At 46.2% G+C, this 27,655-nt stretch overlaps 1 protein-coding gene and 1 long non-coding RNA gene across 5 annotated transcripts in view; one reads left to right on the forward strand and one right to left on the reverse strand.

Moving 5' to 3' along the window:
* DIXDC1 (DIX domain containing 1) overlaps positions 1-27,655 on the forward strand; it is a 71,605-nt gene that overhangs the window by 31,664 nt on the left and 12,286 nt on the right. The window contains exons 2-12 of one of the 3 annotated variants that reach the window (XM_042959125.1): positions 409-538; positions 3,830-3,955; positions 6,731-6,962; positions 8,247-8,354; positions 13,632-13,744; positions 15,233-15,381; positions 21,151-21,240; positions 22,395-22,448; positions 23,993-24,043; positions 26,854-26,958; positions 27,379-27,432. In XM_042959125.1, the coding sequence (XP_042815059.1) occupies positions 409-538; positions 3,830-3,955; positions 6,731-6,962; positions 8,247-8,354; positions 13,632-13,744; positions 15,233-15,381; positions 21,151-21,240; positions 22,395-22,448; positions 23,993-24,043; positions 26,854-26,958; positions 27,379-27,432 (1,212 nt within the window). Of the gene's footprint in view, positions 1-408; positions 539-3,829; positions 3,956-6,730; positions 6,963-8,246; positions 8,359-10,639; positions 11,073-13,631; positions 13,745-15,232; positions 15,382-21,150; positions 21,241-22,394; positions 22,449-23,992; positions 24,044-26,853; positions 26,959-27,378; positions 27,433-27,655 lie in introns of those variants that run through there. The other 2 variants (XM_042959126.1, XM_042959127.1) reach the window with 2 other exon arrangements.
* Positions 532-10,395, reverse strand: LOC122231347. 2 transcript variants are annotated; one of them, XR_006208543.1, is made up of 5 exons: positions 9,948-10,395; positions 5,010-5,079; positions 4,728-4,785; positions 1,293-1,557; positions 532-623 (listed from the first exon to the last, which is right to left on the reverse strand). It is a non-coding gene; the product is annotated as an uncharacterized LOC122231347 (long non-coding RNA). The 2 variants fall into 2 exon arrangements; XR_006208544.1 differs by having other exon boundaries at positions 4,728-4,916.

The raw sequence follows: 27,655 nt of genomic DNA on the forward strand, positions 1-27,655 counted from the left end.
TGTGAGAATGAGTGATTGTTCTTGAGAAGCACAATGGGTTACTGGCAGCAGTGATCACACCCAAAAACTGGCTGTGCTTCTCCACTGGCCCCCATCCATGGTCAAGGGAGCAAAACTCAAGGAAAGCAGGAGTCCTACTCACTGAAACACTCATCTGTTTCTCCGTGTCTACACTGCCACCAAGTCAGCGGTTAGCTTTCCCTGAAGACTAGCAACTAGCATAAAATTAGAGATTTTTAGAACAGGCTCCATGTCTCACCATCTTTCTTCTTTATTTCCTTGAAACCTCCTCCTCCCTCTGGATGTGGATTTCCCACCGTAGTCCAGTCTCAAATGTTGCCTCAGAGGGTGCAGGGCAAAGGAGAAGAATCATATTCCTTTCCCTTATTTCCACCTTTGATTTTCCAGCAACAGCTCCAGGCGTATGTGGCCTGGGTGAATGCACAGCTCAAGAAGAGGCCAGCAGTGAAGCCCGTGCAGGACCTGCGACAGGATCTTCGGGATGGGGTGATCCTGGCATATCTCATCGAGATCGTTGGTCAGTGGGCCCTGGACCGATGCCAGCACAAACCAGAACATGCCTTCTTTATCCTCCATGTGCCCTTCCGAGCAGTTTGCTTCTTCTTTATAACACATGGAAATGGAAGTAGAGAAGGTTTAACATTCTTGCCCATCATTAACTCATTTATTTATTAGTCAATAAACAGTGTGCTAGGCACTCTGTTAGGCTTTGGGAATGTGATTGTAAGCACAGTCTATGCTCTCAGGAGTCTCCCAATCTAGTTGGAAAGACTGGAAAGTGAACTCATTCCATTAATGTACTTAGGACTCTGATAGAGTAAGGACAGATAGGAGCACCTGGGTGGATGGAGGCGCCGACCCAGTTCTAGGGGCTCGGCGGTGGCTTACCAGAAGCACTGATGTCTAAACTGAGGCTGGAAAAGGAAGTAGGGGTCAGGAAAGAAGAAGGAGGGTTCCCAGCAAAAGGACCCCTTCTGTGAAACTACCATCATGCCTCACAGAAGGGTTTCCATGAAGAGCCCTGGAACTGTTGCCAGTCGCCCTTATTGGATGGTACCATCCCCTTCTTTCTACAGCATTTGTCCACAGCTCTGTTATTACTATGTGTTCCCATGCACTGAGCGCTGACTGTTTACCTCTCTCTCCCGTATAGACCGAGCTCTTATTTAAAAGCAGGTACAGTGTAACTTTTCTTTCTGTTCCCACACCTCCTACCAAGTGCCTGGCACAGAATAGGTACTCAGACATTACTGTTATATTCATCGGCTGACCTTGCTTAGAATCCTTGAGAGAGTCACTTGCTTCATCCTTACAAGTGGTGCAGAAGGAGCCAGGTTTGCTACAGGCAGCCTCTCCGTGACTGCCTCACCGGGCCAGCTCACGGATTCATCAGGGCATTCGTTTCCAATGAAAATAACGGTGGTAATAGTGATAGCTGCCATCTGTCGGACACTTTTTAATCTCATTTCATTTCATTTCCTTTGATCGTCCAGCCTTGAGAAGCACCTACCATCATCCCTGTTTTCAGGAAGCAAGCTTAAAAGAGAAGACTTATAAACATAAATAAATGAATTCCCTGAGCACTTAGAATAGATGAAGCATTGCGCTAAGCGTGCTACTTTGGATGGTTTATGCTACAGGTGTGATGCAGGTACTGCCATTTTATGCCATCTCTCACGAGGTTGAGAAGGGCTGGGCAATTGTACAAGGCCACATAACTGTACGTGGCAAAAGCTAGACCTGCTTTAATTCCAAAGCTCATTTTTAACATTATTTTTCACTTGCTGGAATAGATTATACTTGAAAATATAATCAGACAGAAAATGCAGAAGCTACAAAAGGGTGTAAAAGCCTTTTTTCCACCCGCACCAACTACGTGTTCTTTCTGGAAGCAAGTAGTGTTAGCAGTTTCTTACATTTCTTTTCAGAGATATTCTATGCATATACAAGCAATATGAATATGTATTCTTTGGTTTCCCGAAACCCAGATTCTTAAGTGCTGCATTTTATTGTGATTTTGCTCTATGGAAAAACTCGCTGAATTCACTGCCTTGTTCCCTGTTCTTTCTTTAACAAACCCTCACTGGGCTTTTGATCCCACCTCTTCACTTACACTGCTCTCGTCAAGGTCACAACGTTTGCCTTATCCAGCCCAGTGGCTCGGCCTCAGTCCCCATTTTGTTCGACTTAGCAGAACTTGACACGGTCGGTCACTCCCTCCCTCCTTCAAACACTCTCTTTTCTTGGCGTCCAGGACTCTCCTTCCTTCCTGCCTCCTCCAGCTTGCTCTGCTGGCTTTTTTCCTCCTTCCTGACCTCTAAATGTTGAGACTCTCCGCATTCAGTCCTTATCCCTTGTGTTTTCTCTGTCCCCAAGTGATCTCCTCCCACATCTGCATCTTAAGCTCTAAACTTTTCCTTGAGTTCGAGACATGAATATCAGCTTCCTGCTCAGCATCCCAGCCTGGCTGTCTAAAATGCGACTCTACCTCCACATGCCCTAAGCAGAGCTTTTCATACCCTTCTCTCCACCAACCCCTCTACCCTCCAGATTTCTTCGCTGAAATCACACACGGCGTCTGTTAAAGTAGAACTCTTGGAAGTTTGTCCTTGATTATTCTCTTTTCTGCCTGTTTTGTACCCAGTCCTTCACATGTGCTGTCTGCTTCATATTAAAATTTTACCTGATACCTGGCTTTTCACCTGTCAGCCTTTCCCACTCAAGCCCAAACCATTATCCCTTGCCTTGACAAGTTTCATTTTCTAACTAATCTCCCTGTTTCTGCTTCACATAAATTAAGCCCATATAGAGCCAACTTTTTTTTTTAAGTTTATTTATTTTTTGAGAGAGAGAACATGTGCATGCATGCATGGGGAGGGAGCAGAAAGAGAGGGAGAGAGAGACTCCCTAGTGGGCTCCGCACTGCACTGTCAGCGCAGAGCCTAACGCAAGGTTCCATCTGTTCATGACCTGAGTCGAAACCAAGAGTCAGACGCTTAACCAACTGAGCCATCCAGGCGCCTGTAGGGTCAACTTTTGAAAGCACAGATCACGTAACTTCCTGGCCTCAAACTCTCCATTGGCTGCCCGTTACTCTTAGAATAAAATTCAAGTTCTTTACTTTGGTCCACAGAGCCTTAAATGATCTGGCTTTGTTTACCTGTCTAACTTCTCCTAGGACTTGACTCCTCTCTCTCTCCACTCCAGCCATGCTGGGCTTAGAGCTGCTCTTCAGAGAAGCTGAGCCCATTCCCACCCTGGGGTTTGGACTTGTGATTCCTCAGTCCAGAATGCTTCCTCCTTGAATCTTAACATCTCTTACTGTTCAAGTCTCTGCTCAAATATAGTATCACGATCCCACACTTTTTTTGTTTTTCCTCGTAGCACGTATCACTACCTGAAATTCTATTAAACACAAACTGGTTAACTTGATCATCTGTTATCCCTAGAGATATAAACTCTGTGATGGAAGGGGCTGTGTCCATCTCGTTTATTGTTGTTTCACTGTTGCCCAGAACGGTACCTGGCACACAGCAAGATGCTCAATGAATATTTGTTGAGTGAATAAGGGGACACACAGTAACTTCACAGGCCCCTGGATACAGCTTTGAAAATTTGAAGACCCACCGAAAGGACTTTGCTCTCCTATTCCTCCATCCAAATTACAAGCACCAAGGCCTAACACACTTGCACATTTATATATAATCTTAGCATTTACATCAAATATTCCTTTTCTCAGTGTCTGGCTATTATGAAACTTTGGTATGGTTCCTCCCTATAACTTCACATATTTTCTCTCTTTGAACAGCAGGAGAAAAGCTGAATGGGGTACAGTTGAGTCCCAGTAACCAACAGGAGATGAAGAACAATGTGGAGAAAGTGCTACAGTTCGTGGCCTCCAAAAAGATTCGTATGCACCAGACTTCGGCTAAAGGTCAGTGCCTCATCACGTCTGGGTCAGCTTTACCCAGTGATTATGAGCCTCAGAAGGACCATCCGTCGTGTAGCCGAGGGTTCTGAGTAGACTGGAATAGGATTAAGTCTGTGGCCTCATATCATTTTTCCATAAAGAGAGTTACCCTCTTGGGATGGGGCGATTCTCAAAATCTGAGTGCTTTTGAAAACCTGGGTGGAGATAGACATTCTCTATTCATTTTAATTGAATAAAGGTTTGCTTGAGTGTGTGTACAAAAATTAATCGAGTAGAAATGACAAGACCGGAGTATTAACTTTAGAATGTCTCATTTAAGGGGCACCTGGGTGGCTCAGTCGGTTGAGTGTCCGACTTCAGCTCGGGTCGCGATCTCATGGTTTGTGGGTTCGAGCCCCATGTTGGGCTCTGTACGGACAACTCGAGCCTGGAGCCTGCTTCAGGTTCTGTGTCTGCCTCTCTCTCTGCCCCTCTCCTGCTTGTGCTTTGTCTCTCTCTCTCTCTCTCTCCCTCTCTCTCAAAAATAAGTAATAAAAACATTTAAAAAAATAAACTCTAGAATATCTCATTTAAGTTATCAAATTGAAGATAGATGATGTTTTCCAAGTTACTTGGGTTTCATGCCCAAGAATTATTTCAAATCATATTAGCTTTATTTTTTTCCATCCAGTTTTCCAGAAGAAAAATATTTATGGCTTTTTTTTTTTTTTTTTTTTTTGGATAACACAGAATATTTTGGGCAAGAGGAAAGGGGCTCTGGGACCTCTGCACATACCTTCTCTTGTAGCCACACGACCAGAAGAGGACACTGCTCAATTCACTTTGAGCCCAGGCTGCAAGGAAGCAATTGTTTAGGGTGTCTTGAGAGAGCACAGGCTCCCTGGCCCTCCCGCTGTTTCTCTAGAACTGATTGTAGATCTGGTTCTGTTTCAGCTTCAGTTTCTGGGTCTGATGGCCCAGGGCTCTGATGAGAAAGGGGGCCAGAGGGAGCCTTCCTTCTGTGTTGGATTATTGGCATTCTAGGTGTTGGGGTCATTCAGGTGGGGCCGATTCTTACCATGAGAGCACCCTGTAGAAGGTATCAATCAATCTTTTTCCAAGCCTTGCATATTTACAATGCTGTGAAACTAAAAACATGAGAGTTTTACTCATTCCCTTACGTGAACTTTCACCAGACCTATCACATTGGTTTTTTTTGTGTGCATTCTTCTTTTTTTCTAGGGCAAAATTTAGGGTGTCGTAATGTCTGTGCTCTGGTCCCCATGAGGGGTGGGCTTAGGGATCTGGCCCATTAAAGTTAGCTATTTTGAGGGAACACCGCCGTTGAGGACATCATTGTCTTTTACCTGGAGAAGGGCAGCAGTTTCCTAATTAGTCTCACTGCCTCCCATCCATCCGCTCTCCACACTGTAGCCAGGATGATCTTTCTGCGAAGACATATGCCCCTACCACTGCTCTGTGTGTGCAGGTCCTTATGGGAGAACCCAAAGTCCTTCCTGGGGCTTGCCCTGCCCTTTCTGACCTCTAATTTCTCCCCTTGTGGCCTCACCCCCTCACCCTCTCCCCTTGCACTTTGGGCCCTAGCTGTGCTGTACTTTTTCCACTTCATCTGCCACAGTTGCATGCATAGAAATATAATGCAAGTCACATACGGAAGTTTCTGAGAGCCATATTTTTTTTAAAAAGGAAATAGAAGATAATTTTAATAATATATTTTAACCCCAAATATCCAAAGTATTATCAGTGCAACATGTATTCAGTATAAAAGCTATTAATGAGATATTTTGCATTCTTCTTTTTTTGTACTAAGCTAATGAGATGTGTTTCAATCTGACTTTTTTTGTGCTAAGTACCACCCTTATAGCACATTCAATTCAGACTATATCTTTAAAATTTTTTTTTAATGTTTATTTTTGAGAGAGAGAGAAAGAGAGAGAGAGAGAGAGAGAGTGAGCGGGTGAGGGGCAGAGAGAGAGGGATACATAGAATCCAAAGCAAGCTCCAGACTCTGAGGTGTCAGCACAGAGCCCGATGCAGGGCTCAAACCCACCACCTATGAGATCATGACCTGAGCCCAAGTCGGACGCTTAACCAACTAAGCCACCCAGGTGCCCCCAGACTATATCTTTTAAACGCTCAGTAGCCACATGTGGCTAGTGGCTCCCATATCAGATGGCACAGCTCTCGTAGGTCATGCTCTCTCTCACCTCTAGAGCTTCACGCCTGCTCCATCCTCTTGGAACACTCTTCTCCTCTTCATCTGATGAACCAATCAAGTCTCACTTTAAAACTTATTTCCCCTATACTCTCTCCCTGAGCCCTCTAGACTAGACAAGATGCCTCTACTTTGAGCTCCCAGAGAATCCTGTACTTCTACCGTAACACATTACCATACTTTGTTGTAAATGCTTCTGTTTTATTTTTAATGTTTATTTATTTGAGAGAGAGAGCACACACGAGTGAAAGCAGGGGAAGAGCAAAGAGAGAGGGAGACAGAGGATCTGAAGTGGGCTCTGTGCTGACAGCAGAGAGCCCAATTCGGGGCTCGAACCCACGAACTGTGGGATCATGACCTGAGCTGAAGTCGGATGCTCAACCGGCTGAGCTATCCAGGCGCCCCTGTAAATGCTTTTAAACGTTCTGTCTTCCTGTTGAACATGGCTTTGTGAGAACAAAGACCTTGACTGCCTTGCTTGCCTGTATCACTAGCAAATATGTGTTCAATGAGTGAACCCTCTGCCTCTGTCTTAGGACCTCTGGGTGTGTTCTGTCCCTCAGATATTGTGGAAGGAAACCTGAAGTCTATCATGAGGCTGGTCCTTGCCTTGGCAGCTCATTTCAAACCTGGCTCCAACAGGACAGTGAGCCAAGGACGGGACTCCAGAACCCCTCTGCAGAGTCACCAACCACACTGTGCCACTGCTGTGGCCCAGGGGGCAGCTGCCGCTCTGGCTGATGTGTGTCATGACATGTCACGGTCGGGACGGGATGTCTTTCGATACAGGCAGAGGTAAGGGTAGAAATCTGGGGGTGGGAACTTGTTCCTCTCTGAATTTCCTCCTTTAAATGATACTGTGCAGTAGACAGAAGGATCACCCAAACAGCCCCACGCTGCAGAAGAGAGCAAGGAGTGTAGGTCAGAGAGGACACTCCACGAGAGAAGAGCCCTTTCATTAATTTATGTTTTATTTTAGAGAGAGAGAGTGCATGCATGTGCACGCAGGGGAGAAGGGCAGAGGGAGAGAGAGAGAGATGTTTTTAAATGTTTTTTTATTTGTGAGAGAGAGCGAGAGGGAGAGAGCGAGAATCCCAAGCAGGTTCCTCCACGCTGTCAAGACAGAGCCCGAAACAGGGCTCAAACTCACAAACCGCAAGATCATGACCTGAGCCAAAATCAAGAGTTGGACGCTTAACCAAATGGGCCACACAGACGCCCCGGGAGAGAGAGAATTTTGAGCAAACTCCACACTCAGCGCAGAGCCCAACATGGGACTTGATCCTATGACCCTGGGATCATGATCTGAGCCAAAATCAAGAGTCGAATGCTCAATCGAATGAGCCACCCAGGCACCCTGAGAAAAGCCCTTTCATATTTTTTAAAAATTTTTATATGTTTTTATTTATTTTTGAGAGCGAGTGAGAGAGAGAGAGAGAGAGAGAGACAGAGCACGAGCTGGGTAGAGGCAGAGAGAGAGGGGGACACAGAATCTGAAGCAGCTCCAGGTTCCGGGCTGTCAGCAGAGTCCAGCGTGGGGCTTGAACTCATGAACTGTGAGATCATACCCTCAGCCGAAGTTGGAGGTTGAAACTCCTGAGTGACCCAGGCACCCTGAGAAAAGCCCTTTTAAAAGAGATGTTTATTTTGCAGTTAGCAGAAAGTAAAGGAATCACATTTGTAATTTTTTGCTCTGATGCCCAGAATTTTAAATATATGCCTTTGGCACGGCGTGTTTTCTACACCGGGAGATATGTGGGAGCAGTGTTCAAGTCATCTGGGGGAGTCTCCCTAGAATGTATGCTAAAGCCAGCCTGTCCTGAAGGAAGTCATGGCAGGAAGCATTTTGGGGGTTATATGTCTGCTGGGAGAGAGCAAGACCCTGAGGTGTTGCAGACCCTAGGGAAATCCATCTGTCTGTCTTCCCTGCTGGGTGTCGAGGGTCTTTAAGGCCGGGGCTTGGCCTTACTCCTCCTTCTTCCCCTGGCACTCTCAGAGTGGCCAGCTACCGGTTCTCGTTGAGTCGACCCGAACTGAAAGACTGATGCCCTCTCCTTTGCTGGCATCCTCCGGCTTTAGGAACAACAGCGTGGACGAGGAGATTGAGAACCCGTACTGGAGCGTGCGAGCCCTGGTGCAGCAGTATGAAGGGCAGCAGAGGTCCCCGTCTGAGTCCAGCTGTAACAGGTAAGTGTGGCGCCAACTTCCCACCACTGCTGTCCTGGTTAAAGGTGGAATTCTTGGGGATTCTCAGCCTCAGGTAGCAGCACAACAGGCTTTAAGGCTCCTAAACCTTTTCTCTTTCCCTCAGTTTGTTTGACTTCAAAGGGGGTAGTCTTCGGCACTGCTTTGCGGTTTTGTGCTGGCAGGCAGGCAGGGAGGTTGGGGTGTTGGTAAATTTCCCACACAAGGAAGCTTTCTGTGCAGAGCCTCAGTGTCACTGCTTAGGTATGTCCACATGGGGGCCTGTGAGGGCCCAGCCCCTGGTTCTGATACTTGCGTATCAGCTGCCCCCGTTTATGACAGCCAGTTCCACAGAATGGCCTTTGCACCGGAGCTTAACTCTAAGCATGGCCTGAGAAGGCTGTCTAACACTTACAACAAGAGAAAAAACTGAGCAGAGTTGTCTGAGAGCATGAGAATGTTCCAAACTTTCATTTATAGGGCTAGGAATTGCAGCAGATTAGTGTGAATTTGAGTGGGCTAAGATGTTTGTGACTCTAGCAGAAAGGCCATCTGTATCTCTTAGAGCCAAGTGCAGAGACCAAAACAGGACACAGTGCTCTAATAAAAGCCTGATCGATGCCAAGTGCAGTGGCAGAAAAAGACTACTTTCCTAGCTCATGTAAATCATGCTCCATAAATACATCCCCAGAACGTGTTAGCTTATTTACTAACTTCATTTCATAGCTGAATCATACTTAATTTATGCTCTTAGGACCTTTTCTTTCCTACCCCAACCCAGCTTAGCCTGTTCTCATTACACCTAAGTGTTCCTTGTCTTACATGTATCTTATGTGCATTTGTCTTCTTCCTATTTCTTTTCCACATAAAATTCTGTCTTAGATTGATAGACTATTTCTTAATTTATTGCAGTCACATGGAATTCTTCCCAGCACTTCACTAAACTGGTAATCTTGCTCAACTTTCATTTTCACCTTTAATAGATTGCCTTTTTATTTATAAAATTTACATAACATAAAATTAGCCATTAATCATTTGAAAGTGTACAATTCAGTGGCATTTAGTACCTTCATCATCTTGTGCAGCCATCATCTCTATCCAGTTCAAAGACATTTTCATCACCCCAAAAGGAAACCCTGTACCCATTAAGCAAGGGGTGTGCTAGTAGGGAGAATCTGAGCCATTTCTTCCTTGGCTTGCTCCTTAGACTATCACTTGGTACAGAATCAAAGGACGTTTCATTGTATAATGAGATCTATAGCTTCCTGCATGACTACAGGCCTTTCACTTTGTTGTGCCTGCCAGTGAGAGGGAGAGAGAGAGAGAGAGAGAGAGAGAGAGCAAGAGAGCGCCGGGGGGAGAGAGGGAGAGAGAGAAGTCTGCATTTCTTCCAGAGAACACCTGCTTCCTTCCTTTCTGGCAGAACTCAGACTGGGGCCGGGGCTGTGACACAGCCGGAACTAGGGACCCACTGGAAATCGGGCTGTAGTGGGTAGACAGTGACAGTTTTCTGGGAGGGGGTCAGATAATAGTTCGCATTTCCCTTTCACTCCTTCCTGGTTTTTAAATTTTTTTGTAAGCTGACCGCTCACTCACCTCTTTGGAAGGCTGGGTCAGCACCTTGCGTTTTCCTCCATGAGCTCCCGGACCCAGCAGGCTTGGGAACATTCTGCCCGCCCACCCCCTTCCTCAGGGTGAGGCCATCTCATGGCTTAGTGACCCCTGAAGGCCCGAGACCCCGCGATGTAACTCTGAACGGGGAGTGGCTCGGAAGATGGGGAAGGTGGCCCCCTGCTTCTCCAGATTCCCTGGCGGAGCCCTGACCGCCTGTTGCTCCGTAGACCTCGGGCGGGCCGGCCGGCCTCTTACTGTGTCCACGCAAAACGACCTCGGGCTGGGAAAAAAGAACACGCGAAACGCCTTTGGGAAGGTGGGAGATGGGCGTTCGGCGGGTTTCCGGGCGCGACCCCGACTCTACACCCCGCTGGGCGCCCCCTCCCACCAGGAGCCGGTGACACCGGCCCCAGACCTCCGTGACCGCGAAGGGAGGGGGCGCGAGGAAAAGGCGTTTCCAGCCCCGGGGCGCCCGGGGCCCCGCCCTTGCCCCGCGCCGGGCTCGCGCTCGCGCCCCCCCCCCCCACCCCCCAGCCCGCCCCGCCCCTGCCCGGTCCGAGCCCCGCGCCCGCCCGTCGCGCCGCCAGCCTGGAAGCGGGGGCGGAGCGGGGAGGGGCGGGAGGCGGCGCGGAGCCCGGGGCGCCAGCGAGCTCGCCGCTGGGACCCGACCGCGCAGCCGGAGCCGCGGGCGGCGCTGCCCCGCGCCGGCTATGGGGTGAGATGCCCGCGCCCGGGGGCACGCCCGGAGTCGCGCGGCCGCCGCGATGCCGCTGGCAGGGACCCGCAGCCTGCGAGGGGAGGTGGCTTCCGCCCAGGCCGGGCTGCTGCAGCGTTTGAGCGGCCGGGACAGCGCGCCTGAGACCCGGCAGCATCCCCGTCCCCGGGGCCGGGACGCCCGCCTCCCTGCGCTGCCGACTCTCTCCCGCGGTCGCGGCCGGCAGCTCTGGTAGCCGGCCTGCCGGTGGAGTGGTTCCTCGGGCCCCAGCGCGGGGAGACATGCCCGAATTCGGGAGCGCCGGGACTCCCAGCCTCGCGCTTCACCCGGGGAAGCAGGCTCGCTGAAGCCGGAGCCAGGAGGGGGACCATGGGAGGGACGCAAGTCAAATGGTGAGCAGAGGCCACTTTGGCTTTGGAGCTGGGGGGGAGCGGGCGGGCGCAGGGCCAGGACTGGAGGATGCTGTCGGCCTGAGACCGACCGGGATGGGTGGGGGCGCTGTACTGGGAAGGACGGGCTGCTGGTCTGGGATTGTCACTACAAAATACAGTGAGTGGGTGTAGGAAACTGGAGCCGGCATAGGGGCCAGAGGAGTGGCCCTTTACCTTATCCTGTCTTGGCCGTGGGAGGGCACTTGAGGAGTAAACAGGACTCTTTCCCTTTACCCGTTTTCAAAAAATTGATTTTACTCTAATTTGGACCTCGCTGGGGGGTTGTTTGTCTGATGTTAAGATTGGAGAGATGTTAGGCCTGTGGGAATTAAGAAGTGTTATCAGTCACACCTGATTTGTAATCAGTTCCCTGATTTGCGGGGATTATGATGGCAGGTAGGGGATTGCTTGTTTACAAAATAGGGGTTTTGAGCTAATCGGGAAGAGCCTAGCATTACAATACTCTTCCTGTGACCTGAAGCAGAAGATTGGAAGCCTCATCTCGACGTGGCCCATCTCTAGCAGCAATCTTGCTGCTCCCACATGTGCCCCAGGATTTTGCTTCCCCGGTCCTTTATTTTTTTGACCTGACCACCTAGTTTCCTCGTCTCCCCTCTCTGTGGCCTCACACACTGGCAGCCTCAAATTCAAGAAAGAGAAATGTTGTTTTTCTTTTGGCCGCACTGCCACTCCCCCTGTGGGGCTGGGTATGCAGACATCCTCCTCCTCCTGCCCTTATAAGGGGGACCGCTCACTTAAGAGGGAGAAGGTGGAGCTGAGCATGCGTCTCTGCTTTGAGGCCAGCAGTTTTTCAGCATCCTTGCTTCACACCCCTCTTCCCACTCTCCCCCCCCCCCGCTCCCCCCCCCACCCCCCCGCCGCGTCTCACACATACCCACTGTGGTCCAGCCAAATGCAGACAGCGGATCGCGTCAACCATAACACCTTGTCAGCTAAGGAAGTGTTTTTATCGTTTCTCAAAGGAGGGCAGCTGATGCAGGCGTCTTTCTGAGCGTCGATCCCCATTTCTGCAGGGAGGCGAACGCCGCGGCCTGAATGGTCAAAAATCTGTTCTCCTGTTAAATGACATAGTACTCTCAAAAGTATTATATAAAAGCAAAGTACGCTAATGCTTTTCCAGCAGCTAATTCATGTTGGCCTGGAAGTCAGATTACCTAAATGGTGAAAGATGGATAAGAGAGTTCTACAAAAGCAATTACCTTTACTAAATACCACTTCTTGCCACTCTCTACTTCTCTTGTCTGCTTGGACTATGGATCCGTAGGTAGGGTTCAGCGACGTTCTTTAATTTGAAGAAGGAAAAAACTTTACATTTTTTCTGCGGTTCTAATAAGGATGAGACTGTATTACTGGCTGAGGTCATTCCCACCAAAGCCCTCAAACTCGGGATCAACGAGGAGGACGAGACACCAGTCCTCAGGCTGCTTTCGAGGTTTTGAAATCTCTGACTACATCCACTTGTGCTCAGCTCTTGCTTTTACTGGTTTCTAGGAAGACAAAATGTTAACTCCTGATCATGGCTGTGAGGATTAGCCTGGGAGACTTCAGGGGCACATTAAGTGGGTCAGCGAGTCCTAGACACTTTCACTGTTGTCTGGGTGATGGATTTGGAAAGAATTCCTGAGAGGGGGCTGGGCCTGGAGACCCCACAGCCCCTGAGATTGTTTCAGAGTTGATGTTCTCAAGGTGCGGTGCAAAGAGAAGAGGCTCTTCAGATTCCTTTCCCCTATCAGATGGAAACATCAGCCTCCCATTCCTATCTTGTCTTGTAGATTTGCTGTTATTCTGTGTGGCTTTAAAATTCATGTTCCCTGACCTTCCCAGCAGTCCCTCCCAAGGCTGCTAGTTGTATAATAATTTAGGAGTTGCTGAGAGGATTCCGATGACAGTTCACAAATGGTGTAGCAGGGATCTACGTAACTCTTTGATGGTGCAATCAAGTAAACCCTTCCCTTTGCCGAGCAAGTCTTTTCCCGTTTTCCTTATCATGTCCCATCCTTGTTGATGTATCACTGCCCCTTTGCCCAGCCCCGCACTGTCCACACTCTGGCCTTTTCTCCCCCTGAATCACCCTCAGCATTGCCCCCTCCTTCGGGATCAGCCTAGGGCTGATCTACCATGTCACTCTGCTGGTGATGCTTGTGTCTGTGGGACACCAATGGATTGGAAGTAGATTTTTCCTTCCAGCTCCCAAAACTACTAAGACACACGTTAACTTCAGTCTTTGAACCTGGGCCCAGGGACGGAGGTGATGGTAAGTAACAAAATGGCAAAGACTTCCTAGGACTGGGTCATTCATTCATTCAACATTCATTTCATTCCTTCAGTAAGTTCATCCTGCACTCATTCAACAAATGTCCATTCATACTGTGGGCTGGGGACTGTGTTAGGCACTAGGAGGAAGATGAGTAAGAACATATCTCTGGGATAAATTATGAAAGTTGGCTTCCAAACCGCTGTTCACAGTAATCATTTGTCTTCGTTTTCCTTCAATCACAGCCTGACTTCACCCAGTCCTATCCACAGCGCAAAGAGCGAGTCCATTATAACCCAGTCGGAGGAGAAGGCAGATTTTGTGATTATTCCCTCTGAAGGGATAGAGAACAGAACAGGTACTGTCTGTCAGCGTGCCTGGGTTGGCTCAAGCCACAGCCCTTGCCTTGAAGGCTTGGGGGATCCTATCTACCTATAAACTTCCTGGCCTTCTCCCCCCTCAAAGTCCATGCATGCTAGGTTAGCTCTAAAGGGCTCTGATGTCTTTGAGCCAGTGAATGTGGTTATCCTCTTGCAGAATGTCACTTCTGATGTCACAGCTGTCCAAAATCTTACAGCAGGAGAGATAGGCCTTTCCTCTGCTGGCTGCCTATGAATTAGGAAACAACTGTGGGGCAGTCTGAAGCCTCATTCAAGTAAACAGTTTTTATTATTCCTGTGTTATGGAAATAATTCCAGTAACCCTTTGACTTAAGTTTGAACCAGGAGTATATAATATGGGCGGAGGTATCTGTGGGAGGCTAAAAAACAGGTCTGCATCCAGCTTTTGGACTATAGAAAGGACCACAAAGGGATCCCTTTGTTTAGACTTCTCCTTATGTCTCAGTTGCTCTCCTTTTTCTTACATAAACATAGAGGGAAGGAAGGAGGCAGCAAAGCATGTGATTTCAATAGAGTTTTATTCATCTCTAAGGGTTGTAATAAAACTGAAGCCCTCAGAAGAAAACGAGTTAAATCCCTCCCACTATCCCTGGCATTAGCACCAAAGAGTCAGTCATGTTTTTGACTCGGAAACTCCTGGGACCTTGGGGAGGGAGAGCATTTACCGAGTGACTGCTCTGGGTCAGGCACCACGGAGTCCTGCACACAAGTTACCTCATTCAATCTTCACAGCAACCCAGAGGAATTACCTAATTACATTCACACCGACAAATGAAGACATTTACTCAGAGTTTATACCCTTCGGTATTCCATAATGCATTTTTAATGGTGTGCACACAATTAGATGGGATGAAACAGAAACCAGCGAAAAGAGACCATAAACATAGGAAAATAAAACAAAACCAGGGAGCAAGATTGAACAGTTTACGCAAGTGTGTTTTCACGGGTTTGTTTCCTGTGTGACTCACACAGTGTTGTTTGTGAAAGGCGCTCAGGTATGAGGGAAGGGTCCAAGGAATATTAAATTGAAGTCTCCCCCCTGAAGCTCCACAACAGCCAACAGGAATTTGGTTTTCCAAAGCTCCTGTCTTTGTACCTGGCAGAATCCAGCTTTGGGATGTCAGTTGTAGAGAATTAAGAGTAGGGTCTCTTGTGTCCCATACCAAGACTCCCAAGGAGGGCGTCTTGTGACTTCTTAAAGGTTCTGAAGGGGACCAGTTTCCCCAGCAGAGTAAGTGATGCCTCCAGCCGGCCCAGCCTGGAGTCTGAGGGAACAGTGGGCTCTTCATGTCTCACAACCCCACCTAGCGGAGAGTCCAGTCTGTGCAGTGAGGACAGGTTCAGAAGGCCAGTGACCCAGACCTGTGAGCGCAGAGAGACTGAACGCTTTCTGCCGGCAACTGTTTGCTCCAACATGAACTATACGCCCCCCTCTCATTTTGTAGAGGAGACAGACTCTCCGTTTTCCCGAGACTGGCGACCAGGCAGCCCCGGGACCTGTCTGGAGACCTCATGGGAAGAACAGCTGCTGGAACAACAAGAACATTTAGAAAAAGAAATGGAGGAAGCAAAGAAAATGATATCAGGATTACAGGTAGCTCTTTCCCGCATGGTTTATCCTTGGTGTGACAGTTGATTATTTAAGTCACCAGTGTCCACTGAAAATACAGTGACTCCATTTTGCATGAGGTCAGGGTTGAATGGGGAGTTCAGACAGAGGGAGAAGTACTCAAAGAGCGGAACATTCCTCGGGTATGAGGACTCCTAAATGGGCTGTACGGATGCACGGCTGTTGGGATTTCTGCAGGCATGGGGGCCATCATGGACCCCTACCAAACCCTTTTTCTGGCTTTCTGCCGGCAGGTGGGTTTCTCCCCTGTCCGCAGCTACAGACCTGCAGTTGCCGGCTTCACCCAAGAATGGCACTGTGAACAGTCAGAAATTTTTCCCTGGGAATTCTCCAGCAGGAAGAGTGTAAGCCAGTAATACCACAGGTCTCCCTTTGAGTCTAGCTAAGGGATTTAACTCCCTCCTAAAGCATGTGCAAGTGGGTGCCGAGCCATAATGATCAGGTAACAGAGGTTTTCCTCGAGCAACAAAGCCCTTCAGTCTTTTCTATACCTTCTTGCCAGCTCGGCAGTTCTCTCCCAGAGGACCACTGACCCACTTGACTTAGTTCCTACCCTGAATGACCCCCGATCCTCTTTCTTTGTGCGTCTGTCCCTGTGTTGGGGAGCCCTTGTAGTGTGCTGGTGACCCTGAAATTGCCTAGGAATATTCCTTTCTGTTTGTGCTGGGAACTGCACCGCTTCTGAATTGTCAAATATTTATGGATACGTAAACAAAGGCCACATTATGTGAGTGGCTCTGGCAGCCGGCAGGCGGTGGAGGGCGTGCTCCCAGTAGCCAGCAATGGGGTACAAAGGGTTCCTAAAGAAAAAAGGAGATTGGTGCCCAGTGAAACAGTTTGCATAATGTATGCCCCAGGAGCTGAGGAGGGCTGGAGGAATGCTTCCTGCCTAAACATTCCCAAGGAGAGTTGTTGATTTTTCCCCATTTGCTTTGTTATATTTTAAATGTTTGCATTTGAGATCCCTTATCTGCCACTCCATTAAGGGCTGGTTTAATTAATGGAATTTTTTTGTGTGTGCTAACTTTGGGATTATGCCCAAGTGGGTCTTTCCCAGGATAATTTGCATGATATGAACATAGATATCCATCAGTTTGGCTTTCAGTTTGGTTTGCATTTTTCAGTCTGGGAGAAATCCGATGGCAGGTTGGACAGAAAAAGAAGAGATTCGACAGGCAGAAAGTCAGCATCCCAATATTCCCTGCAAACAGAGTGGTTTCATTCACAGCCACATGATCACAATGAGAATTCAGTTCCATTAATAGAATACAATGGGGCTCACAGCATCCACTAGGCTTCTTAACTCTTTCATTGATAAGCAAGTTGCATGCTAAGCCACGTCCAGGATTTCTGACTCACTGTGTGCCTCAGTTAGAGCCTGCTGAATACGTGGCCATGAGAGTTAGTATTTCTGTGATGTTGCTCTCCCTTCGCTCCCTGCAGCCCTGTGGCTTCTTAAACTTGTCTTCTTATACCTCTGGCCACGCTCCGGGGGATAACCAAACTCCTTTGATTTATTAAATAAAATCTTATTATAGTTAGTGCTTGGTAGACCAACCGGTGGCTGGATTTCAAACGGTTTTTATATCCCAGCATTTGTGATGCAATTTGTGTTCTGTTTATTGAAACAGGACTTAACCTCTGTAACTCTTTGGATTGAATAGAGACAGAATTGAAATATAAAATGGGGACACATTCTTAAATCTTTCCCTAAGCTGACAGGTATCAAATTACCTACCTGCATAGGTAGTTACAAGTTCTGTGAGTGCTAAAGAATACAGTTTGGGGGCCTTCTTTAAAAATTAGATTACAGACTATGAGTACAGTTCTCTTTGAACAACTCAGGGGTGGGGCGGAGGGGCACCCATGCCCTGTACAGTCGCAAATCTGCATGTAACTTTTGACTCTCCTAAAACATAATTACTAATAGCTGACTGTTGATCATAATGATGCATTTTTGGAGTGTGGGGCAGGGGGGAGTCCAGAGCTGATGGCCAAGAATTTTTGAAACATCTTTGGTGCAAGAGGTGATTTTATTAAAGCACGGGGACAGAACCCCTGGGCAGAAAGAGCTGCACTGGGGTTGTGAGGAGTGATTGATTACACACTGGAGTTTGGGGAGGTAAAGGAAAAAGGGTGTGTGCGTGTGCGCATTGTAGGGAGAGAGAGAGAGAGAGAGAGAGAGAGAGCGCACACGTGCACAAGCAGGGGAAGGACAAAGAGAGAGGGAGACACAAAATCTGAAGCAGGGTTCAGGCTCTGAGCTGTCAGCACAGAGCCCAATGCGGGGCTGGAATTCACGAACCGTGAGATCATGACTTGAGCCTAAGTCAGATGCTTAACTGACTGAGCCACCCAGGTTCCCCAAGAAGACTCTTAAGATACTGGAGGCCTAACTATTGTCAAGCTAAGGTTGTTTTTCCCTCTACTGAGGCACTAACATTAAGACAGGAGGGAGTTCCTGGAGAAACGTTCTACTCAGCCTATCTCAAGTATTTGTCACTGGGCTGCAGGTTATAAGGAAACTTAATTTTACCTGCCATTCCCTTCTTGCCTTTGTTCCGCACATCACTGTGGAGGGATGGGTAATGTTGGGGCTCCAGGAAACTGAGTCTATAGGTTTCTGGACATTAGGCTAATGATAAGGTTGCCTTTTCCTTTAAAAAAAAATTTTTTTTAAGTTTATTTATTTTGAGAGAGAAAGAGCACGGGAGCAGAGAGGGGGAGAGAGAGAGAGAGAAAATCCCAAGCAGATTCCGTGCTATTAGCATGGAGCGTGATGTGGGGCTCGAACTCATGAACCGTGTGAGATCATGACCTGAGCCGAAGTTGGACACTTAATCAACTGAGCCACCCAGGCGCCCCACAATTGCCTTTTTCTTATAATTTTGCTAAGACATTTATAAACTGATGGAGACTCCTGTCCTACACGACTGTGATCTCTATCAGTTATTTGGTTTTTCCTTTCCTTTGTTCTTGGGCACCCAGGAGTGCCTGAGGAATATCACACATGTGCCACCTGGGCGGGGGGTGGGGGTGGGGTCTTTGCGGGGTGTTAGCTTGCGCTTTGCCCTCAGCTTGCCTGTGGCTCCCTCATCACATAAGCTTTACTAATAAATATTTGGTTAGTACATATTTTGAATGTTATCTGTATTATATACTGTGTTCTTATAATAAAGTAAGTTAGAGAAAAGAAAATCATGAGGAAAAAAACCAAATAATCAGGTTAAGAAACAGGTGGAAGACATGAATAGATATTTCTCCAAGGAAGACATACATCATAGGTGGCCAACAGACGCATGAAAAGATGCTCCCCATCACTCATCACCAGGGAAATACAAATTAAAACCGCAACGAGATACCACCTCATACCTGTCAGAATGGGTAAAATTAGCAACACAGGAAACAACAGGTGTTGGCGAGGATGCAGAGGAAGGGGAACCCTCTTACATTGTTGGTGGGAATGCAAGCTGGTGCAGCCACTCTGGAAAACAGTATGGAGGTTCCTGAAAAAGTTGAAAATAGAACTACCCTATGACCCGGCAATTGTACTACTAGGTATTTATTTACACAAGTGATACAAAAGTGCTGATTTGAAGGGACACATGCACCCCAACGTTTATAGCAGCATTATCAACAATAGCCAAATTATGACAGTCCAAATATCCATCGACTGATGAACAGGTAAAGAAGATGTGGTATGTATACATGTATATACACACATACAATGGAATATTACTGAGCCATCAAAAAGAATGAAATCTTGGGGCGTCTGGGTGACTCAGTCAGGTAAGCATCTGACTTCGGCTCAGGTACTGATCTCATGGTTTGTGAGTTTGAGCCCCACATCAGGCTTTGTGCTGACAATTCAGAGCCTGGAGCCTGCTTTGGATCCTGTGTCTCCCTCTCTCTGCCCCTCCCCTGCTCACACTTTGTCTCTCTCTCTCTCAAAAATAAATAAACATTAAAAAAAAAAAAACTAAAAGAAAATGGTCCACATTTGGTTTAACCTTGTCTAATTAAAAAAAAAGAAAAAAGAATGAAATGTTGCCATTTGCAACAACGTGGATGGAGTAGAGTAGATTATGCTACACGAAACAAGTCAGGCAGAGACAAATACCATATGATTTCACTCATAATGTGGAATTTAAAAAATAAAACAGATGAACATAAGGGAAAGGGGGGAAAAGAGAGGTAGGCAAACCAGAAGAGACTTAAATGATGGATACCATATATGGTTGATGGGGGGGGGGGTAGGCAATGGGCATTAAGGAGGACACTTGTAATGAGCACTGGGTGTTGTATGTAAGTGATGAATCATTAAATTCTACCAGGGGCGCCTGGGTGCCTCAGTCGGTTGGGCGTCCGACTTTGGCTCTGGTCATGATCTCACGGTTTGTGAGTTCGAGCCCTGCATCGGGCTCTGTGCTGACAGCTCAGAGCCTGGAGCCTGCTTTGGATTCTGTGTCTCCCTCTCTCTCTGCCCCTGCCCCACTTGTGCTTTGTCTGTCTGTTTCTCTCTCTCTTAAAAATAAACATTAAAAAAAAAAATTAAATTCTACTTCTGAAACCAATGTTATGCTGTATGTTAACTAACTAGAATTTAAATAAAAACTTTAAAAAAAATCATAAGGTGGAGAAAATATATTTGCAGTACTGTACTATATATATAAAAAAAAAAAAATCTGCATATAAGTGGACCCAGGCAGTTGAGACCCTTGTCATTCAAATTCAACTGTACGATATTAAATATAGGGTTTTGGAGGGGCAGTGCATGTGGGGGCGGGGGGCCCTGGGGTTTGAGGTTCCTTAGCTTTAGGGTAAATCTGCCCTTCCTTCACATTCTAATGAAAACAAAGCCTGGTGTGGGGAGTGGAAATGAATGAGGACATCTCTCTGTAAATGATTTCATTTTTGTTCTATACAGGTTGCCCTAGGGAGTAAAAATGCACAATTATTAAAACAAACAAAAAAATCAAACAAACCCAAGTCAGTGCTGTAAATGTTTTATTAAGATTTTTTTTTTTCAAGTAATCTCTATACCCAGTGTGGGGCTTGAACGCACAACCTTGACATCAAGAGTCACATACCTAAATGTGTTTTAAGTAATGCATTATAATAAAGTTTTCCTTTTTTTTTTAAAGTTTGATTATTTATTTTGAGAGAGAGGGCGGGGAGGGCGAAAACAAGTGGAGAGGGGCAGAAAGAGAGGGAGAGACAGAATCCCAAGCAGGTTCTGTGCTCTCAGCTTAGAGCCGGACGTGGGGCCCAAACTCACGAACCATGAGATCTTGACCAGAGCGGAGATCAAGAGTTGGATGCTTAACTGACTGAGCCACCCAGGTGCCCCTATAATAAACTTTCTAAACTGGGATAATTCAACACTACTTTTAGTTCACTTTCCAGCTGGTAGAATTCAGTTGGAGCAGCTGTGGTTTGAAATGTAACTTCTGAGAGGGAAGTTCTAGATTTTTGAGGATTTACTAGGACCAAGGAGCAGAGGATCCAGGTGCATCCAGAGAGATGAAAGAGGCCTAAGCATGGGACTGACAAAAGGAACTCTCCATAGTTCCAAAATGAGCAATAGGAGGTATCTAAGGACCAAAAATTACCAAGGAGATCACTAGAGGAAGCTCAGTTGTGATTTCAATTTGGGATAAGTTTACCAAGCTCAACCCTGCACTCATTCATCTGATGCAAGTCCGGTTTCTTTCTACTTTTGTGGTTATTCAGGCCTTACTGCTCAATGGATCCTTACCTGAAGATGAACAGGACAGGCCCTTGGCCCTCTGTGAACCAGGAGTCAATCCTGAGGAACAACTGGTGAGCTCTTTCTCTTGTGACTGGACCACAGATAATCTGCTTTATGCATTTGATTTGCTTTTAGCCTTTGACTCTGTTGTCCACACCATCTTGAAATGCTCTCTTCCCTGACTCCAGCTCTCCTGGTTTTCCTCATAAGTTTCTCGACTACTCTTTGTTCCATCTTTCCTCCATCCCTCATCCACAAATATTTATTGAGTGCCAGCTACTGTTTTGAGGTGCTAGAGATATGGTGATCTCAAAGCAGACCTAAGACCCTACCCTCACAGCGCTTACATTCAGGTTCCCTTTGAAGCTTCTCTTTCTCTGCCTATGCCTGAAATGTTGGTGCCCCTCAGAGTTCCACTGGTGACTGCCTTCTCTCTTAGACATCGACCTGGGCAGTGTTACCTGCCTCCATGGCTGCACTCACTTCCTGCTTGACTCAGATGTTGCTTCTCAAGTATTTATCTCTGGCTCAGTGCTCTCTACGGAGTTGGGGATTTGTATGTGCAGCATCTAACTACCTGCTGATTATCTCTACTTCTGTGTCCCATAAGCATTTCAGTTCAGAGTCCTAAATTAAACAGCTTTTCTCTCCCCACCACCAAAACTCCTTGCCCCTTTGGATTCTGTCTATCATTATCCACCCACCCAGATACCCAAAGCAGACATCTCAATATCATCCTTGAATCCTTTTGGCCCTTCTGTCTGTACCTAGTCAGTCACCAGGTTCTGTCAGTTCACTTTCTATATATTTCTGTCTACTTCTCTCCATTATCACAGCCCCTACCTTAACTCAGGCCCCCATCCTGGATTCTAGCAGTGTTCCAGTTGGTTTCCTCATTCCTCTCCTGTGTTCCTCTAACTCATTTTCTGCAAAACAGCAGCCATAGCTTACCTATAAGGCAAACTTCATTTTGTCATACTTTTGCCTTTTCTCCGATGCCCTGTGCCCAGTACACACACACACACGTGTGTAAACTTCACCCGTAGTCACTACTTGTACTGCATGTGTACATACTTCCATTAGAGGGGGAGGGACTGCTTCCTGTCCTCTGTGTTCATAGTACTGGGCTAGCACTGGAAAGGTGCTCAGGAAATATCTGTTGAATAAATGACCTCTGAATTTCACAACATAGCTACATAGTCATCTCTTTTTGCCTTCTATTCAGATTATAATCCAAAGTCGTCTGGATCAGAGTATGGAGGAGAATCAGGACCTAAAGGTATGTCAGAACATGTGCATTTTACTCTTTGAAAAAAATTATGGGAATATTATACAGCACTGTTGGAACAGTAATGGGTATAGGGGCAGGGATGCAGACTTGGGACGTCAGCTGTGTCTGCTTTGTGTCTTTCATTGAAAGAGAGAGATATGTCCTAAATATGGCAAAAAGGTACTGTCTCTTCAGTGTTGGTGATCATGATAGGTATCTGTGTCATTGGTTCTACTTTTTATGTTTTAAATGCTTCATACTTTTTCTTTTTTAAAAAAAAATTTTGGGGGGGCAGAGAGTAGAGGGCGGAGGGACAGAGAGAGAGGGTGACTGACAATCCCAAGCAGAATCTGTGCTGTCTGCGCAGAGCCCGACACGAGGCTTGAACTCACAAACCTTCAGATCATGAGTTGAGCCAAAGTCTGATGCTTAACCAGTTGAGCCACCCAAGTGCCCCATAATTTTTCTTTTTTAACTAAAAACGGATCTAATATTAGTATGGTCTTTTTTTTTATAGTTGACATACAACATTACATTAGATTCAGGTGTATAACATATTAATTTGATATATGTATATATTATGAAATGATCACCAGTATAAGTCCAGTTAACATCCATCACCACACAGGTACACATTTTCTTCTTTCAGTGAGAACTTTTAACATTTACTCTCTTAATCAACTTTCAACTACACCATACAGTATTACTAACTATAGTCCAGTATAGTTTTTTTATAATGATTTCTTCCCAGAATGCTTTTAGTTCAGTGGGTTTTTAATTTGTTGGTGTTCTAGGTATATGAGTAAAGCCATGAACCCTCTCCCCAGGAATATGTATGAGTGCATACACACATACTTGCTGACTTGAATTTTTAATAGAGTAACTTTGGAGCCCATCTGTGGAGCACATGTTACGAATCCCCATTTTAGATATGTTAATTCCAAACTCTTGATGTGATGCAATAGGAAAAGAAGAGGGTAGGGTCTCGGTTATGGGTATTCCTCTCCTAAAATCTCTTTCCTAGTGACAATTATGTACATACATCTAATCTATTATAAGGGAGGGATAATTAGTATTTCATCATTGGGCTAAATGTGTTTTTGTTGAGTTTACAAAGAATAATGCCTACTTGGGGAATCAGAAGCACTCTGACCCTTTGCTGAACAAATGACATTGGGGCAGGCATGTTAAGATATGATTGTATATGTCAGTAAGGGGGATTTAGGTTATTATGATGAAGTTTGCCTGACAGTGAAGAGTGCTAACTGTAGCAATGAGAGCCTATGGGAATGGACGGTGTCTTCTTTCTTGGAGGACTCTCCTCTACCTGCATTTGAGCCCGGGTACCTCAGGGAAGAATGGAATAGGTCTCCTTCTTGTCTCTATGAGTCAGCCTTTACTACTGACTGGAGCAGACCTGCTTTCTGCTTCAGTAGAGGCTTAATTTTTTGTGGGCTGGTTATCTGAGTTTTGCGTTCTTACTGACAGAATGAGGTAATGCTTCTGAAGCAACCCAGACGCTACCATCTGATCTAACTATATTTGGTTTGCAGAAGGAGCTGCTGAAATGTAAACAAGAAGCCAGAAACTTACAGGGGATAAAGGTAAAAAGGAAGACATTTCACTCTTTAAATAAACTCTACCTGGTAAAGTTGTCTACTGCTGAGAGTAGGTAGTAGGAGGGTAGTTGGGTCCTATGGCCTTATATACATTTGCTGGAGCCTTTAACGGGCTGTGGGGTATTAGTAAAGCCAAGTGCTTTGTGGATGGGAAGTGAAATGTTGAGGAAAATACCTTTGTTTTGTTGAGGCTTATTTCTGGTAGTCAGGACCCATGGTACTGTGCCACCCTGGTAGTTTTATACGTAAAAACAATCAGTTTTTACAGTTTTCTTCCATTCTAAAGAAAACTGTCTTCTTAAAAATTTAACTTACTTCATTTTTGAATAGTAAATACTATATTTAAAATTTTTTTAATGTTTATTTTTTGATAGAGTGCACATTCACGAGCAGGGAGGTGTGTGAGCAGGGGAGGGGCAGAAAGGGAGGGAGACACAGAATCCGAAGCAGGTTCCAGGCTCCGAGCTGTCAGCACAGAGCCCAGTGTGGGGCTTGACCACGAACCGTGAGATCATGACCTAAGCGGAGGTCGGACATTTAACCTACTAAAGCTGCCCAGGCACCCCATTGAATAGTTAATACTATGACATGGTTTAAAGTGAGGAAGGTATAAAAGGATAATCCTTGAAAAGTCTGTCTTCCAGCCCTGTCTGCCCCAGTCACCTAGTTCTCTTTCCTGGAGGTAACTTATCAGTTATCAATAAATATGTATGTATATAACCCCTCCCCCCATAACAGTATACAATACATACATACAGCTTGAAACGTTGCTCTTTTTCCATCTAGCAGCGTATCTTGGAGATCATTCTGTTTTAGTACGTAAAGACCTTCCTAAGTCTTTCATGGCCACTTAGTATGCCAGTGTATGTATATATGATAATTTAGTCAGTTCCTGTTGTTGGTCTTTTAGGTTATTTCCAGTCTTTGGTGATACAAACAGTGCTCTAACTAACAGTCTTGAATAGGTGTTGTTTCACCCCAGTGGGAGTGTGCCTGTTGAAGAAACACCTAGCAGTAGAAAAGGATGTTCTTAAGCTGTTGCTTTTCCCCTCGTCCCTACACTCCCATCCATAGGCTGGACTAGAGTGTAACTCAGCTACGTTTGTCAGAGTATGTTTTGTAGCCTTAGTCCTTTGAGATACTTCAGAAAAATGTGTTCTGTGCTTAAATAAGTTTGAGAAATGCCCTGTAGGCTTGAAGAGTCCCAGTGAATAACAGCCTATTAAAGGACCTGAGAAAATCTGTCATAAAAAGGTTGGCCTAAAAAGAGTTTGGAATTCTTTTTTTTTTTAAGTTTATTTATTTTTTGATTTTGATTTTGAGAGAGAGAGAGAGAGAGAGAGAGAGAGACAAGCAGGGGAGGGATAGAGAGAGGGAGAGAGAGAATCCCAAGCAGGCTCTGCACTGTTAGTGCAGAGCCCAATGCAGGGCTCATACTCACAAACCATGAGATCATGACCTGAGCCAAAGTTGGATGATTAACCAACTGAGCCACCCAGCTGCCCCAAGAGTTTGGAATTCTTAACCACAGAAGTGCCTTTTCTCCCCTGCAGCATGTACTAACATCCCATAGAGCACACTTTGGGAAATGTTCCTCTGAACTGCTGATGCCCGGGGCATCTGGGACTACCTTTGCCATGTACCTTCATGGCTGACAGCACAGTTAAGGGGCTCTCACGGGGCACCTGGGTGGCTCTGTAGGTTAAGCATCCAACTTGGGCTCAGGTCATGATCTCATGGTTCGTGGATTCAAGCCCCGCATCAGGCTCTGTGCTGACAGCTCAGAGCCTGGAGCCTGCTTCAGATATTCTCTCTCTCTCTCTCTCTCTCTCTCTGCCCCTCCCCAGCTCTTTCTCTCTGTGTGTGTGTATGTATCTGTCTGTCTGTCTCAAAAATAAAAAAAAAATTTTAATTTAAAAAAAAAGAAAAAAGAATGGGCTCTCACATTCTCCAGAGCCTGCACCATTTCTTTGCAGTCTGTAAAGAGAGAAAAGTCAGGGTAAATACACTGCAGTCCATTAGTTCCATTTGAAGTCATGATGGTTGGAGAAATGTGTTCTTGCTGACCCTTTTAAGTGTGTACAACCAACCTTTTCTTAGGCTTGGTAGGAAACAAGAGGGTCCAAGTTGAGAGAAAGACACCCTAAAGCTGGTAAGATTGTAGGACACTGGGAAGAGAAACCATCAGTCCCAGTGATAGTTCTGAGCATGGAAATATAATCCCAATCCCAGTCCACACTAGGAATTGGAAGGCAATGGGAGCAGGGCTCTGGAAGGCAAGGTGGGAGTGATTCCAGGGGTTCCATATGAATAGGGTAGGAGGCGGCAATAGGGCCCAGCCCTCTAGGGAATGGCAAAGAAGGAAAAGAGCTCCTTAGTAGTTATGTGCCCAAGATACGGATTTGAAAGCCAGGGTGGAAGGAAGGAGAAGGCATTGTCCATGGTCACTGTCGTGAAGGTGGTGGACTTGAAATTTGAATCTAGATCTATCTGATCCCAGAGGCCACTGATTCTCTAGGACATCATGCTGTCAGGATTGCAGTGGCGGGTAGGGGTGAGTAATGGGTGGAGGAAAAATCAGGTTTCCGTCAGCTAGGTGAGACAGTGGTTGCTGGCATCCCGGGAGGGGACAGAAAAATTCCTCTTCATCTCCTTGTAGCAAGACCCCTCTTTTTGTCTCCTAGTTTTCCAGAATTAATGCTGGATATGCAGTCAAGGGGTTAAACCTTAGAGTGACAAATGGCTGACTGACTAATTGGGACCACAGTAATAGTGAGTATGCTCTTTTCCCCCAGGATGCCTTGCAGCAGAGGCTGACTCAGCAGGACACATCTGTTCTTCAGCTCAAACAGGAACTGCTGAGGGCAAATATGGACAAAGACGAGCTACACAACCAGAATGTAAATTAAATGAATGAACTCTGACCTCACTGAGCCCCAGTAGCAAAATCGGATGCTGCATGAAGTCTTATTACATCTGCCACCCTAATGTCTCTTATCTTATTTCTGGGATGCCTGCCCTCAGTGTCTGCAATTATTTTTATTTCCTGTCACACTCATCTCTGTTCCTGGCTGAAAGCCCGTACTACATCGGCCTTGAGCCTTTCAACTTTGAGGACACTAAGAGGCTAAATTGTGGTTTGAGAGTTTGATTATCTCACTCAAGGCACGGAGAGCAGCTGTGTGTTTTTACCATGACCTTGCCCTCTCTGTGCTGTATACTCTAATTGCCAACATCCACTCTGGTTACTAAGTAGCTGGTTTCCTACTGGGGTTGGTAGACAATATCTCTGTGCCAGTTAATTCTTTTCCTTCTTGTAGGTGGATCTGCAGAGGAAGCTCGATGAGAGGAACCGGCTCTTGGGAGACTATAAAGTAAGAACGTTTATGAGTTTGGAAATGATTTCCATTAGACCTTTTATGAACAGCCTACTGTTGCTGTTGTTCAAAGAGTTCTTAAGTACTGTGTTCTCATTGTTGCTTTTTCGCAAGGAAATCTTCTGTGTTCCTTTGATTCAGTCACCCTGAAGAGTAGATAGCAAGGAAATCTTCTTCTGTGTTCCTTTGATTCAGTCACCCTGAAGAGTAGATAGCATGT

The sequence above is a fragment of the Panthera tigris genome, chromosome D1 (genome assembly GCF_018350195.1).
Source record: "Panthera tigris isolate Pti1 chromosome D1, P.tigris_Pti1_mat1.1, whole genome shotgun sequence".
NCBI classification, from domain to species: domain Eukaryota; kingdom Metazoa; phylum Chordata; class Mammalia; order Carnivora; family Felidae; genus Panthera; species Panthera tigris.